This window comes from Triturus cristatus, chromosome 4_2 (genome assembly GCF_964204655.1).
Source record: "Triturus cristatus chromosome 4_2, aTriCri1.1, whole genome shotgun sequence".
Lineage (NCBI taxonomy): Eukaryota > Metazoa > Chordata > Amphibia > Caudata > Salamandridae > Triturus > Triturus cristatus.
In genome coordinates, this window is record NC_140586.1 from 956,937,385 (window position 1) to 956,954,244 (window position 16,860).

Sequence of the window (16,860 nt, forward strand, 5' to 3'; positions counted from 1 at the left end):
TATGTCAGTATGTTTACGATAGTATGTTTGTTATTCCAGCCTTGAAAAAGTCTTAGCAGAAGACGAAACACGTGTCGGCTATTGTGTGCTGGGAATATTTTACAAAAAATAATATTTTCGACAATAAGAATAAAAGAATACTGAACTGCATGAGAAATGACTTCCCTGGATCTTTGTTTTGGATCTATGTTGTTGTGTCTTGTCCACCCTTAAAATAGTGATTTGACTATATGTTTCCACTAATTTGATCTCAATTGTTTATGGATCAATAATATACGTAATGGTGTGCTGCAAGAACCCCAATTTGTTTAGATAAATGTCTTTTTATGTAATGCAATGTTAATTCTAATGGGTACTGTGGAGAAGCGAAAGTGCATATGTGTGATGTAATCTGTGGCGCAGGCACGTATAACGTTAAAACTGCATACCAGACAAAATATACGAGATTATAATCAGCTCTGTTTAACACAAATAACAATAAAGTTTAAAAAAAAAAGATTTATTTTAGAACAAATGTATATTCCATGAAACCAACACATCTATAGTACAGAAGAATACATCAATGTCAAAAATGTATACATTAACTAATCAATTCATAAACACTGGTAGGAAACAAGGAGCTGCTGCATCAAAAGCATAATGTAATCCCACATCTAAAAATCATTATATGTTTGTTAAACATTCAAAGATACACAGGCTTACTCAAGGATTCCATAGTCTTTCACACCAATGATTAAACGAAAGCTGCAGAGATATGTCCCAGAGCGTCCTATTACTTGCAAGTAACCCAAGCTGCTGCTTCCCCCTAAAAGTGATTTGTTATTTCAGCGTTTATAGAGTAATAGTGTTATTCTTGCCTTCTTCAAGGTAGGGTTTATAGGAATATGAACTGGCAGAACATCAGAGACAGCTCGGTATGAATGACTCAGCCTTTCCTGCATTTATGTTTGGTAAAATGAGCATCAATACATTTGTTGATAACAGAACTCTTCATTGAAGAGACAAATGAGTGAATGGCATTTACTAAATAAGGGGTTGTTTGCATTATTTAGTGTAGAGAACAACCACTATGCTCATATCTAGCTTTTGTTCTAGGATATTTTTTGACAAATGTTGTTAATAGCTTGCTTATTTTGCATGTTGTGTGTCAGCTTGTCTTGGCTTTTCTAATGCTTGTCACTCCACTGGACTAAAGTCTCTTTGCCATCCTTCTGATTGGGCGACTTGTATAGTTTCCCTGCTCACTCTTAAGAACAACGTTTGTTTTTTGGTTGAACACTCCATGGGAGTGCATGGGTTTTGGGGTTATGGATTTACAGGTTTTATCACTAATCCCTAAATCTTGCTGAAAATACCCTGTCAGTCCAAGCATGGTTCATTCTGTTGCTTTTACCAGTAGCATGATCAGGTGTGCTTGGATGTTGTTCTTTATATCTCAGTTTCACTCAATAAAAACCAACCTTTCTTTTCTATTAGTCCGCATTATGCTAGTCTCCCAAAGTGTTTCCTGGTGCTTCATATTTCTTCGTACCTGTAGAGAAATGAACGATCGCTGACAATAAACACTTTCATAATCCTACAAGTATCCATGTTTTTCTTCTTTCCTGCTAGCAGGGTCTTCTACTTTTTATTATCTGGTATTTGAATGTTCCAAATAATTATAATGTTATGATTTTCTGTAATTCATTAATCTCCCAATAACTGCACTTGTTTGCTCCTTTGTATTCGACAGGTGTGTCAGTATTATTGTTAATGTACTTAAAATCTTGACGAATTCCCTGCATCTCGAGGATTATTTTTATGTGTGTTCAATGATGGTGTGTTTTTGCTTATGGCGGTGTAGAATTGATAATCGACTAAAGGCCTTCATGCATTCAGTGCACTTGTATGGCTTTTCCCCTGTGTGCGTTCTCTGATGCATCCTTAGGTTTGAGGAGTTACTAAAACTACTTCCGCATTCACTGCAATGGTAAGGTTTTTCCCCGGTGTGTGTTCGCTGATGGCTTTGCAGGATTGATAACTGACTAAAACTCTTCACACATTCACTGCACGTGAATGGCTTTTCCCCGGTGTGAATTCGCAGATGAATCCTTAATGCTGAAGAGTCATGAAAACTACTTCCACATTCACTGCAATGGTAAGGTTTTTCCCCAGTGTGTGTTCGCAGATGGCTCTGTAGGTATGATAACTGACTAAAGCTCTTCACACATTCACTGCAATGGTATGGTTTTTCTCCTGTGTGTGTTCGCTGATGGGTTGTGAGGTGTGATAACAGACTAAAGCTCTTTCCACACTCACTACACAGGTATGGTTTTTCCCCTGTGTGTGTTCGCTGATGCCTCTGTAAGACTGAAGATTGACTAAAGCTCTTCCCACATTCACCGCACTTGAATGGTTTTTCCCCTGTGTGTGTTCGCTGATGTGTTTGTAGATATGGTAACCGACTAAAGCTCTTCACACACTCACTGCACTTGAATGGCTTTTCCCCCGTGTGTATTCGCTGATGATTCCTTAATGTTAAGGAATGTCTAAAGCTTTCTCCACAATCATTGCAATGGTATGGTTTTTCCCCCGTGTGTGTTCGCTGATGTCTTTGCAGGATTGATACATCACTAAAGCTCTTCTCACATTCACTGCATTTGAATGGTTTTTCCCCTGTGTGTGCACGCTGATGATTCCTTAATGCTGAAGAGTAACTAAAACTACTCCCACATTCAGTGCACTTGAATAGTTTTTCACCTGTGTTTGTTTGCTGATGGTGATTTAGTTCTGATGATAAACTAAAGTTCTTGTTGCACGTGTAAGGTTCTTCTTTCTTGGTTAATGTCTCTGAGTCTGGTATATATTTGCCTGCATCCCATGACTGTGTTTCCTGAAGGGCAAACATGGCTGATAAAGCACTTGTGTTATTCTCAAATTCCCTGTATGTGTGATATTTTGCACATTTGCTTTCTGATTTAATAAGGTCACGAAACACCTGCCACACTCAAGGTCACCAGAAAACTGTCACACTAATAAAGAGTGCAAGGCTTCTTTGTGGGTGATAGAGTCTTTGGAATGGATACATATTTTGCACAGTTAGGGATAAAGATCCATCTTCCTTCTGGTCGGTACAAACTGGGACACAAATGTGTATTTTAGATAGCAGAACTAGTCTTTCCTTTACACGTCAATTGTCTTGCTCCACACCATTGTTCTTTTCTCTGGTAACTGTGGTTTGGCTAGAAAGAGTTTACAATACACCGAGAGCACTGAATGGTGGTCTGTTATCATTTTAGAAAGTGGAGTACTGCTGTAAATACATAATTCCAATCCCAAGAAAAAAGTTGGCGTTGGACAGCTGTTTACAAGAGAGTAAATGTGTGTCCTCATGTAACGCAACTGATGCTATGGAAAGCACTCTGATACCCGATACCGGGTCAAGTTCGCGCTAAATAAAACTCCTTAAAAAAAAAAGGGAGATTTGTCAGTGTTGTTTCCTTAATGTTCCAGAAGCAATTTCTTAGTTTTGTGGAGTGGAGGTGCATGGCTCAGACTCTTACATTCACTGAATTGCCCTGGACAGCTTCTACCAGGATCCATCAGTTTATGTTCAGGTTCGTCAATTTGAAGTTGCTGATGCCGCTCTGAATACTGGAGCTCAATTTTTCATTGTTTTTCCTGATTTACAGTAGTATCTTCAAGATCCATAATCATTTCATGTATTCAAGGCTTGTTTCCTGTGGGATGTAAATAGATGTTAAATTACTAAATGCAAACATGAAGGAATTAAATACATTATGTTTAAATTGTCGTAAAAGACATTTCTTCTTTACCATCTTTGCACGTTACAGAGGGATTTTCCCTCATACACAGATATTTAACTAAAAGTTCTATCGAAGAAGTCACATCTTATTTACTTCAGAAAAAGAGGTGATTTGTCAGTGTTTACAAAGTAATTTAAAGAAGAAAGTGCGCTCATGGAGCACCCACATGCAACAGGTGAAGGTTTACGTAGATGCGTAAGATCAATATTTCATTTAAACAAGAACAGATCATAGAAAAAGAGTGCTCAGGATGTGCTGCTGTTTCTTCAGTTTCAGGAAGTGTATAACAAAGGTAACTCTTCAGGAAGTACATAACAAAGGTAATGCAAGGCGCATTGTGTGGAAGTAGATATATTACATAGATTACTGTTAACCTATGTATAGGTTGTATTTCATTTTTCAGTTCATGTTATTACATTGCTCTTTTGCTCTTGTCTGTGAAGAGACTGAAACTGTGTATGTTCTGTTGATGGTGTGAAAACACCGGGTGCAGGATGTTTTTATCTTGTGGGCTTTCTTGGAATGTGCTTGCAAGCTGTGCATGTTCTGTGGATGGTGTGCAAACACCGGGTGCAGGATGTTTTTATCTTGTGGGCTTTCTTGGAATGTGCTTGCAAACTGTGCATGTTCTGTGGATGGTGTGCGAACACCGGGTGCAGGATGTTTTTATCTTGTGAGCTTTCTTGGAATGTGCATGCAGGCAGTTTTGGTGCACCCTGTGTGCGCCTCCTGATTATTGCCTGACCATAATGATTTATTGTTTGCCAACTGTAGGACAGTAGGATCTGCCTCTTATGTTGCCCCACTTTTTTTCTGATGTTAACACTGGTTTCTGGCTATAGTCTGGCTGGGACCCTGCTAATCAGAGCCCCAGTCTCTCTGTTCTCTCTAAACGACATGGAGTGCATATTAGGTGCACTAGTGATTGGATACTGTGTTACCTTATGACCCCTAGTATATGGTACCTTAGGTACCAAGGGCATAGGTACTTCACAGGCCTACCAGGGGCTGAAGCATGTATTATTCCACCCCTGGGAAGCAGACTAAATCTGACACCACAGGCCTGCTACTGCAGCCTGGGTGAGGTCGTGTTAGCACTCCTCACTGAGATATAGGTTCACTAGATCTCTCCCTGCACACACATTTAAACCTATCAGTCACCCCTAAGGCAGGCCCTATCAATCCTGAGGGCAGGGTGCTTGGTTACCATGTGAGGGGGCGCCTCTGCCTGAGCAGGACCCCTCTGTAGCTCTTAGAGTCTATTCTCTGGGGCTGTTTGTGAATGCGGTCAAACCATATACTCTTAAGTACATTATAACCTCGCGGTTAATGCTAACTTGGGAATGGCTACATCAAAACATGTCGTGTTTGGTGTGTTTGGTGTCAAATGCTTTGGAATCCTACCCCCACACCAGTAACTGGTGTGGGAGTATGATCCCACCCTTCTAGAGGTATAGACATGTACCTACTGTGGAAACACGGTAGAATCCTGAAGAGCCCTGGCATCACAAAATGGATGCCACCAGTCACAGACACTGGGCTGCTCTCCTGCTGATGACCGAAACTCGCAGTGGAGGAGGCCCAACAATAGGCATCCTGTCACAGGAAGGTGTGGTCACCTCCCAGACAGGGCTTAGTGTATTGGGGCTGGGTGGGTGCACTCCTAGAGTGCTTTGAAGTTCTGCACTGGGGGAGCAGTAGGCCCTTCTGTGCATATACCAGTTCAAACCAGCTCAGGGGCTACCTGCCCCTGCTCTGCCGCGAAACTGGACAAAGGGAAGTGGGTGTAGCCACCCACCCCCCTGACCCTCCCATAGGTGGGCATAGAGCTAGTCCCTCCCTTCCTTGTACTATAAGTTAGGGAACCCTTGCCATTGCAAACTAGATATCCCTGGACAACGCTCTGAAGATGAATCCTGGACCTTCGACGTTCCACTACCTTTGGAAGACTGAAGAATCTCCCTTGGAGTCAAGGAGTGACTCCCCTGCTTGGCAGGCACCAAACTTTGCAATCAACGGTTGCAAACATTCCCGCTCCCGCCGGAGTCTGAAGTCCCTGCAGCCGAGGAAGAGGATTTCCTGACTTCTCCAAGGCCATCGTGAGTCCCCAGTGACGCTGAGGCAAGTGGACCCCACAAGTGACGAGGAACCGCAATCCTTGGGTACCGTGCACTATTTTTAAGTGCAACCCCTTCACGACGTTCTATGAACTTGTGCTTTGGGCCAGCAGGAGTCCCTCCGAAGATCAGAGGCCTACCCCGTCCCGAGGGGCCGTGGGCTCCTGGTGAGTGAATCCTCCCGAGGCGTCTTCGCGATCCCTTGCCGGTTGGCTTGTGGTTCCCCTGAAGACCTTTCTACAGTTCCAAAGGGCTTCCCTGGTTGCTCCAGGCCTGCCCTAACTTACCCTCGCTCTGTGAGTCCCTCAGACCTTGCTGGTCTGCACCGCTGATTTTTTACAATTTCCACGAGACTTGCTATTACCAAGGCTTGTTGGCTCCAATCTGGTCACCGACACCGCAGTAAGCTGCAGACTTCGTGGGACACGCCGAATCCAGCTCTTGGTCATCGTCGACGCCTCCTGGACCTTGTGGCTGAAGAGTCAAGACGCCCGTGATCACCTGAAATCACCCGACGACTGTGAGCATCCATCTTCCTTGCCCCGGGTCACTGCCAAGTGACTTTGAACACTGTCCCCTCTGCTTTCAGGTCTTCCTTCTTCTGAATCCAGGCTTGGATTCCACCGGACACTTCTCCTGTCTTCACAAGCAGCAAGTCTTCTTTGGCTCTCATTGAAAACGACGCCGCGACCCAACGCCAAAAGACACCTATGCACCCGGCTTCCCTGAGTGAGGTAACTCCAGCACTATGGTGCTCCTGTGGGTGTTGGCTCTAGAACTACTTACCCTGTAAGTGACTTGCTTGTAGACTCTCTCAAAGTATCCTAAAACTCTAAATTTCCAATCGCGACTTGCTCCATTGAAGTCATTCGGGATCCGCTGCTGTGTTCTCACACTGCATGCGTCTCCCGTGGGTCCTTTACTTACCTGCCTTGGGTGGATTAGTGAGGCCCCAGCGCTTCTGAAGGCCCTAGGTCTTGTCCCCTTGCAAGTCATTATCTCTAAGTCTCTTTTTTAGTATATGGTCTGGTACGCCCCTAGGGCCCCAGCCATATGTGTGCTTAACTTGTTGTGAAATGTTGATTTGTGCATATGTCCTTGATTTCTAATCTCATAACGAGATTAGCAGAGCGTTGTTAGTAATAAATACATATATATTTTATATACACCTGTCTGTGTGGTGTCCTTTCATTTAGTAATTCAAGAGATTATAAGGTAAAACAAGCTGCTTTACATGCCTCTAAAGACTTAGCCTGAAGGCTGCTCTCCACAGCTACCACTAGGATAGCTTTCTTTAAAAGGTTGTCTTAAACCTATCTACCATGAGAGTCGAATTGTACTGGTGCAAGGTGGCCACTTTAACTAGTGAACAGCATATACCAGGCCAACTTCTCACACTTTTCCTACATGCTCAAAATGTGTGCAAGGCTGCTGATTGTAACCCCCAGCAGTGCAGTGCAGTTGGTCACTGGCTGTTCTCACTTGAGCAACAGCAAATAAACTTTGATTTCTGACTGATTACAACTGTGATTGTCCATGCTTTATTTAGAATGAGTAGTTTGCTTTAACAAACCCAGGATTAACCAAGTCGGAGCCTCGTTGTAGTAACTACCATGGTTGGAGGGCCAGGAGATCCTGATGACTTCGAAGTGTAAGCCTGCAGAGGGGAGCCCGGCTTCCTGCAGGTGCAGTCCACAGCAAGTGACCCGCTTGGCTGAATCCCAATGAACCAGACCTCTGTTGCCTTGACACAGTAAAATACACTTATCAACCAGGTAAGGAGACGTTCAGTTTAAACGGTTGGGTGGTTCAAGTCCCCCTTGAGTGGTTGTTTGCGGGTGGTATGAGACCCCCTATCTGATACTGGCCTCATATATAGTAACAGGTGGTTTAAGTCCCCATTTCTTGTTATATCAGTTTCGATTTTGTCCTACCTTACCATTGGGTGTTGTGTTAGTAAAGATTGTGCCTGTATAGGTACTTTTTGTCGCAACAAGTATTTAGAAGTGGCACAGTCCACACCTCCACCCAGCAGTCTTGTGTGGTATGTAATTAAAAAAGAGTCACCAGGCCGGCCTATTTCTGAAACAATGGCATGAAGAAACTAGATCCAATCCAGATTTACAATGACAGCAATAAGATCCTTTGAAAAAGTGAAGTTGGGTTATTCGAGACAATATTTAATGGCTAGGAAAAGACAGGGAAATATTTGATTCTTACAAAATGAGGCCTCACAATGTAGGGACACCACATTTGCCCTGTCGTGTACCCTGCCGGGTCTCTGCAAACTTGAGCGGTGAAGGGATTGGAGAGGGAGCGTCGATAAACTCCGACTACAGATTTATAGTTGAAAACGTAGGTGCTGATTCACGAAACTGGAAAACGGTGTTAAAAATGCAAAAAAAAGTACCTCAATCTCAGCACAAGGGGCGAAGGGAAACTAATTAAACTAAAATAATCTGTACTTGGTCCATGTGACACACTGAGACAAAACAGTGATAACATTGCACGGTCTGCCGAACTATAAGGTAGCAAACAAGAACGGTAATGGTGCCAACGAAAGGTAAGTAATGGTCGGGCTAAAAGCCCCTTTTTGTAGAGGTTTTTCCCCCAGATACAACAGATCGTTGCCATAGCAACAGGTTATGCGCACTGCAGGCTCGACTTAAAAATAACTCTGACTAGCAGACATGAGAGAAATTCATCGTTACCTTTCAAAATCATACATTGTTCTAAAATGCACAATAACTCATGGACATAACACTACACACATGAACAGATGTGATCATAAACCAGGAGATTAACCGTCATGTGAATTTACTTACTTGATTCTGTTAATGTCATAGTTCCGATGCATAACTTTATACTTCTCTTTCCCACATTACACTTCCTCGCTCGCTTCTCTTTGCTGACGTGTTTCGGAACCAGATCTCACTTATTCAAGGCCACATTTCAAAATATTGAAACTCTTGGAAGTTAAATCCCATTATCTTAACCATATGTTGATAATGAAATGTGAGGTAATGATGTCCTTAGAACTCATGAAGTTCTGATAACTTACAATGAATTCTCTTTCACAGTTTGACATCATGACTAGTGCAGTCTAAACTTTCAAGGTTAATGCTAGCGAAAGTAGAACAGACACCAACTATTGCCTCAATGCATAACAGCTAACAATTGAAGAAGCAAGCTTCTAGGAATGTGAAATTAGGTTGTGGCTTCCTCTGAATAAAAGTGCTGTTAACTTTGGCCCTAACTACTCCACCAGGCACTCAGCTATTAAAGGCAGAAAGCACCACACCTGTCATGATCTTAGTCTCAATTCACAAATCATTTTCAATAAGTGCCAATAATTCCTGACTTAGGTCCGACTACATTTTTATGAGTAATTGATGCCAATTCTCAGTAAAAAACTTTGAGAATCTAGACCTATGACAGCATAATCTTTTATACCACATTTACATAAGGCAATACACTTGGGGTTACCGCATTAATGAAACGAAACAGAAGTATTGTCATTCAATACTTTACAGAAATTCCTCTCCCTTTACTAGAAAATCACTATAATTCCAGTCCCAAGAGGTATTGAGGGGAATTTTATACGAAAGATTTCAATTTCAATGATAATAAAGTTCCAATTTATGAGTAAGGTTAAGAGGTTATTGTTAAATTAGGACAAGCTCCCATTGTATACAATTTGTTGCATCTCGCGAAATAAAATGTCAGTCTTGCAATTATTTTCCATGTTATTTAACAATTTTGTTTTGTTTTTGCAAAAATTGCCAGTGTTTTTTTTACAAGTTTTATATTTGCCAACACAAATATATGAGTAGAAGATACTGTCTGCAGATCTCACATCGGAAACTATCCATATTCTGATAAAATAGTTAAATTTAATGGGAATAGGTCTCCACAAAGCTGACTGGTCTAAAGTCAACGCTTATGCCGCACTATGTAGTTCATTTATCGATCGTATAGCAATTGTTAACAAACAATGCTCTATTACACTCCTCAAAAGTTTCATATATTCTCCTCCTGATGTTCACCCCGAAACCGGTCCTAGGATGCTTGGTTTCAGTCCAGGGAGGACCTGGCTTGGCAGTTCGGGCTGGACTGTACCCATGAGGCACAGAGTCAAGACTGATTTGCATATGGATGGGTTCAAACTGGAATGGCATGGTGAGCAAAAAAAAACATGTATTTAGGCCCAGATCTCTGTACTGGGGTAAATGTATGGCATTGTTCTGCATTCTGTCCATCAACTGTTGTTTTTGCATTTGTCACCCCGAGTGGGACGGGTATGCTCAGACGTGAGTCCCGTGCTCGCAATCAAGCTATCCTGGCTGAAGACGGGTGAAACCCCGAAACCGGTCCTAGGATGCTTGGTTTCAGTCCAGGTAGGACCTGCCTTGGCAGTTCGGGCTGGACTGTTCCCATGAGGCACAGGGTCAAGACTGATATGCATATGGCTGGGTTCAAACTGGAATGGCACGGTGAGCAAAAAAATTATGGATTTAGGCCCAGATCTCTGTACGGGGGTGAATGTATGGCATTGTTCTGCGTTCTGGCCATCAACTGTTGTTTTTGCATTTGTCACCTGGAAGCCTGGCTTATGCTAAAGATACTGGTACCGCCCCTGTCGATGGAGTAAAAGACAACTGCATTTCCAACAAAGTGGGAAGACAGGGTCTGCCTGAAGGCCACAACGCATCATTGTGAAGAAACTCAACTTGGAGGTAGCAACTGCTAGATCCAATCACTGGTGTGTAGACAGCCATGGGGCTGCTACTGTTGCAGATTGGCGTGATTGCACAGAACTGCCCAGCAAGTCTGCTCATGGGAACTCTGACATGAGCGAGGCTACCACTGCAGACCCCGCAGAGAAACCTCCAGTGCCGTACAGGTGCTGACCCTGTGTACGCCGTACAGTCTGAACTACAATTCACCCAACGGCAGAAAAACACAGGGCATTAACCTGAATTAGAGGCTGATTGTAGGAGAGTAGGATCTGCTTCACATGTTTACCCACACTTTTTGCTGGTGTTTCACTGTTTTTCGACTTTAGTCTGGCTGGGACCCTGCTATTCAGGGCCCCAGCCTAGCTGCTTCCTCTCTAAAATGATTTCATTTACTTTAAGTACAGTTCAGATTGGATCTGAGGTGCCCTTATAAGTCACTAGTATATGGTATACTACCTACCCAGGGCATAGGTACCCCAGAGGCCTATCAGGTGCTGAAGCATGTATTATGCCACCCCTGGAAAGCCACCCAAAATGACACCATAGGTCTGCTACTGCAGCCTGAGTAAGGTGGTGCATGCACCCCTTACTGAGATATAGGTTAACTATATCTCACCATATACTGCACATATAATCAGTCACCCCTTTGGCAGGCCTTACCAATCCTGAAGGCAGGGTGATTGGTTATATGTGAGGGGGTGCCCAGGCATGAGCTGAGCCCCTCTGCAGCCTTCGGAATCTCTTCTCCGGGGTTGTCGGTAGTGCAGCCTGACCATATACTCTTAAGTGCATTATAACCAAACGGTAAATGCTAACTTTGGACTGGCTGCACAGGAACATGTCGTGTTTGGTGTCTAACACCTTGGAATCATACTCCCATACCAGTGACTGGTATGGGAGTATGATCCCACCCTTCTAGAGGAAGAGACATGACAGCACTGGTTTATCCGGTAGAAACTTAATAGAGCCCTGGCATCACAAAATGGATGCTGCAGCCACAGACACAAGTCTGGCCTCCTACTGCTGACCGAAACTCCGGCAGGGGAGGCCTGGACAATAGGTTTCCTGTCACAGGGAGGTGTAACCACCACCCAGACAGGATTATGTGTATTGGGGCTGGGTGGGAGCACTCTCTGAGTACTTTGAAGTCCTGCACCGGAGGCACATTTGGTGTCCCTGTGCATAGTCCAGCTCAAACTGGTTCAGGGGCTTCCAGCCCCTGCTCTGGTGCGAAACTGGACAAAGGAAATGGGTGTAGCCACCCCTCTTTCCAAACCCTCCCATAGGTGGGTCCCCAGAGTATGTCCAACCCCCTACCTTAGTATAGGTATGGGACCCCAGTCCTTAGGACTTTAGATTACCCTGGATGAAACTCTGAAGCTGAATCCTGGACCTTTGACGCTCTGCTCAAGACCAAAGGACTGAAGAAATCTCCGTTGGGGTCAAGGAGTGACTCCCCTGGAAGAGGATTTCCAGACATCTCAGAGGCCGACCCGAGTCCCCAGCAAAGCTGAGACCCGCAGCCCTCGTGAGTAGCGTGGAACCGGAACTCCTGGTCACCGTGCATTTCTGCAAGTGCATTGACTTCTCGACGTCTCTTGAAGTCGTGCTTGGGCTGACTTGTAGCCCCCACCTCGAGCACTGAATCCACCGAAGATTGTCGGCCTGGTCATTCTGAGTGACCAGTGGGCCGCCATTTTGTGTTTCGTCTCGTGGTCCCTTCGCGATCCCTGGTCCGTTGAATGGTGGGTCCCTGAGGGGGTAACTTTGTATTTCCTTGGGCTTCCCTGGTTGCTCCAGACGTGCCCTGACTCCCAACCAAGTGGTGAGTCCCCCAGACCTTGCTGGTCTGCACCGAAGCATCTTTCTCATTTCTGCGTGGGTTGCTGTTGCCAAGGTTTGTTGTGTCCAATCCGGGCACCGACGCAGCAGCACTCGACATCCTTCGTGGGACAGGTCAAATCCAGCTCCTGGTCGTCCTTGACGCCTCTTGGCCCTCGTGGCTGAAGAGTCAAGCTTCACCTCTTTCACCTGAAATCAACCGACATCGGTGGGCATCTGCTCATCGCCTTCCTGGTCACTGGCTAGTGACCCAGACTCTGTCCCCTCTGCTTTTACATTATTCTCATCTTTGATCCAGTCTTGGATCTCTTCAGACACTTTGCATCTTCACGGCAGCAGCACTTCTTCGCCAGCTTCCATTGAAATCGACAGCGCGACCCGACACCAAAAGACACCTATGCACCCGGCTTCCCTGGGTGAGGTAACACGAGTACTCCGGTGCTCCCGTGGGTGCTAGCCCTAGAACTTCCTAAGTCCAAAGAAGTTTGGTCCTGACTCATTTCTAAGTGTCCCTAATCTTTAAAAATCTAACTGCGACTTTCCCCATAGATGCTAACGGGAGCTCGCGGCTGTGTTCACTCATTGCACACGGCCCCCGTGGGTCCCCTGTGTCACTACCTTGGGTGGTTCCTTGGGGTCCCAGCGATTCTACGGGCTCTAGGTCTTGTGTCTAGTTAAGTCGTGGTTCTTATACCACTATTTTAGTATATGGTTTGGCTCGCCCCTAGGGCCTGACGTGTATTTGTGCTATTTTACTGTGATTATTGAAGTGTAACTTATGTGTTTTGACCTCTAGGCTCATAAAGAGACTAGGAGGGTGTGTTCAGTAATAAATACATATATTTTATATATATACCTGGTGTGGATCTCTTTCATTTAGGAACTCAAGAGATTATAGACAGGTAAAACAAGCTGCTTTACATTTCTTCAAGACTTAGCCTGAAGACTGCTAGGATAGCTTTCAATAAAGGTTGTCTTTAACCTATAACCAATAAGGGTTTGTTTGGACTGATACAAGGTGCCCACTATAACTAGTGAACAGCATATATCAGGCCAACTTCCCACACTTATTTTTATCAGCAAAGCCTCCATGCTGCTTAAAACATTTTAACGAGGGGTTGTAAAAGACATTGGACCACGTTGCTCTACTAATGTGCACCCGTGCTTCATTCTTGCCTACTCGGTGTAGCTTTGGGAAGTCTAGAGACAGAAAATTCACCACAGCGGGAAGAGAACTAGAGAGAAGGGGTTGTAGCTCTTTACAATTAGATGCAACTGATATTATGCTTTCTTCGAGTTGTGTAATATTTAGTTTTGCCGTATGATTAAGGTATTCTCTTTTTCTATAAAAGATAAACACTGGGTTGGACATTATTTTTTTGAGGGGCAGTTTTATATAGCGCAAACTAGACCCGAAGGTATTGAAGTGCTTTACATGAGCACCAATTCCGTTACAGACGAACACATAAATTTTTTTTAGGCACGGGGCGATTAAGTGATTTGTCCAGAATCACAGGGTGTTGTGCCTTTCTACTGAGACTCGAACCCGGTTTTCCAGTTTTTAGGTCAATTGCCCTAGCTGTTAGGCCACATCGTATTGTGTCTGATGGTTAACTTTAGAATTCTGAGTTTTCGTCCCCCGTCAGTCGCCATGCACTACCTCCTGAGAAGCCTGCGACTTCTCACAGTCGTTGTCCCGAGAGTGAAGTGTGGTAAGGTCTGCACCAGTTTGAAATGTCTTAATAGGACGTATCCCAGGATCTTACAGGCGCTTATACGAATATGGTTGAGATCCAGAGGATGAAGAAATTCTCTTTGGTGCCATTTGGCACAGGCTAGCTATCCAGTGGGTATGACATGGAGGGCCCGTTTGCCCGGGATGAGGTAGAAATTAATGACAAGTCTACCATGGCCAATGAAGGTTTGAGAGACAAGCCAGGTGTAATGATTTGATTGTCCCTGGTTAAGTACCAGAACCAGAAGCCTACTCGTGAATACATCTATGGTTGCTTAGACAGACAGATCAAACTTCATGATTTTGTCATTAAATTAGACTAATATTTTGTGACAGAATCTCTGCAAATGTCCAAAATCTTGAAGTAAGAGTCCTGCAGCTGCACCTTGTTACTTTCTTTTACAAGCACACTGGAAAATAAAGCTTCTGCTCATTAGTCTGGCTCCAAAAATCTAAAAAAATCAATCACAAAATCAAAAAAGCAGCACAAGACACAAGGAGGGACAACTGGTACGTACTGATACAGGGCACATTCAGCAACGTATGGACTTGAGAGATAGACGACAAGCAATTGGGATAAAATATTGGGCTGGACTAGAGTCTTCCCAAGAGGATCAACTTCGCCTAAGACTGGAGAAGCCATTTTACAGCAATGGCTATAAAAGTCAAGCATATTCGATATGACCTTACAATACATCGTTTGGTATATTTTAGTTTTAGGAATAAATCCTACTGACACCGTATCCTTTTCCAGAGTGGGAATAATGTCCAAATGCAGTGCAATGAACGAGAGAGGGAAGAAGTGCTGACCAGAACAGCTGAACACGCTCAGAAGGACACTCTACCTGGGTACTCTCAGGAAGGTGCTTTCAGGTACAGGAGCTGGAGAGACCCTTTCTGGGGGTCTAGTGATCAGTCAGTGGTGACATGGCAGCAGTAGAGGCAGGCACAGTGTTCAGCAGGGACACCAAGGCTACAGCATTTCAACTGAATAACCAGGCTACTTCCTGTGAGTAAAAGACTTGAGAAGTAGTAAGGTCAAGCAGTCAAGGCATGCTCTGGCACAGGCTAGAACTCAGACACAGCACAGCATAGTAAAACACACACAAAAAAACGAATATCCAAGCAGAGCAACAACCTCAGAGAAGAATTGGACTTACATCAACAGCTACAACAAGCATTGGCAAAGCCACCAGGTCTCACCTATGCGAGAACTATTGGCTTAGACAGTGTCAACACATTTTAGCCATGTTGTATAGCAGCATAGCTGCTGTTTAGTATGGCTGTGTTATACAATTTTGTGTGTGTGGCAGGAGGGGTTTGGAAAGGAAGTAGCACAATGCAAGAGCTAGTTGGGATAGAAGGAAAAAGCAGCATTGACTGGACAACAACAACATGAGGTGAGTGGGTGTGGGGAGAGGCAGCCTGCAAACTCATGCACTCTTTTAGAGTGCTGCAAGTAAAAGAAAGAAGTAGCTCTTAAAGCGCGAGTAGTGAAAGAACACTAGGCAAAGACGAGGTAAATACCACTACAGCAATTATATTAAGCAACATAAAAGGGGAGGCAGCAGCCACAGCTATATGCCAACACCTGAGGGAAGTCACTCCTGCACAACAGGAGCAAGAACTATTTAAGATGATTGATGAAACCTGTGCTTCGCTGGGCAGAGATAACTTGGGAACCAGACCTAGGAAACCACAGGTAGAGGGTAATTCTGAAAAGCATAACTCAAAGCAAGCACCCGATTCTTCTAAAAAGAAATGGGATAACAAATAATCAAAAAATAATAAGCAGAATACATCACAATCACGGGGTGGGTCTCCTCAACAGAAGCCCGCTGACAAGCGATACAATCTTAGAAACAGGGATACTGATACACGTTCCTCTCATTCCTTTCACAGTTCATCAAAACACTCGGAGAGGGAAGGACGGTCAGAACACAGATCAGAAGAGCGAGTCAAGCCGCAAACGTAAACACATTGCACTTCGGACTACATTATCAAATAAGAAGATAAACCCAAAATTAAACCTCAGTTTAAAAAGAAGAAGGTAGCTGGCCTAAAAATAAGAAATGCCCAAGATACTGAGGACTCTGCTTCTGAACAGGGAATGGGCTCTGACGATGTTAGACAGCGTAGCATAAGTAACAATAGTTCGCCAGAACCTGATGGAGCTTCTGGTGACAGCAGCATTGAATGAAAATATCACGGTGGAAACACCGGATACAAGGGTATGTGTCCCACATCATTTACACGAAATTACGCTTCTTATGGAGGGGCACATACCCAGGAAAGTGAAAAATCTCTTTTGGGAGAACCTGACATATGGATACGACATCCTTTTGGCTAAAAGAGATTGGCCGCCTGAGTTTGTTATTGAGTGCCTTAAGTGGCAAGAAGTAATTTTACCATCTTCCTCCGACCTCGTCCCAAAGTCACTTAAAAATGTATATGGGCTGGAGCGGGTGTTAGTGCTAGCTCCTGCACTTTACCACAATCATGCAGGGCGGGATGCTGAGTCACCTCGCCATGAAATCCCATTAAAATCTACTCCTACTCCACAGAGTCAGTACCCAATAAAAATGTGCCCTGCTCCAACCTCCAAAGACTTTGAAAGGATT

General features: G+C 44.1%; 1 protein-coding gene across 1 annotated transcript in view; it reads right to left on the reverse strand.

The window, feature by feature from the left end:
* Window positions 1-492: 492 nt before the first annotated feature.
* LOC146839104 (uncharacterized) overlaps window positions 493-16,860 on the reverse strand; it is a 305,124-nt gene continuing 288,756 nt past the window's right edge. The window contains exon 5 of the mRNA XM_085600011.1: window positions 493-2,977. Within this exon, the coding sequence (XP_085456137.1) occupies window positions 1,799-2,977 (1,179 nt within the window). The 3' untranslated portion in view covers window positions 493-1,798. The remainder of the gene's footprint in view (window positions 2,978-16,860) is intronic.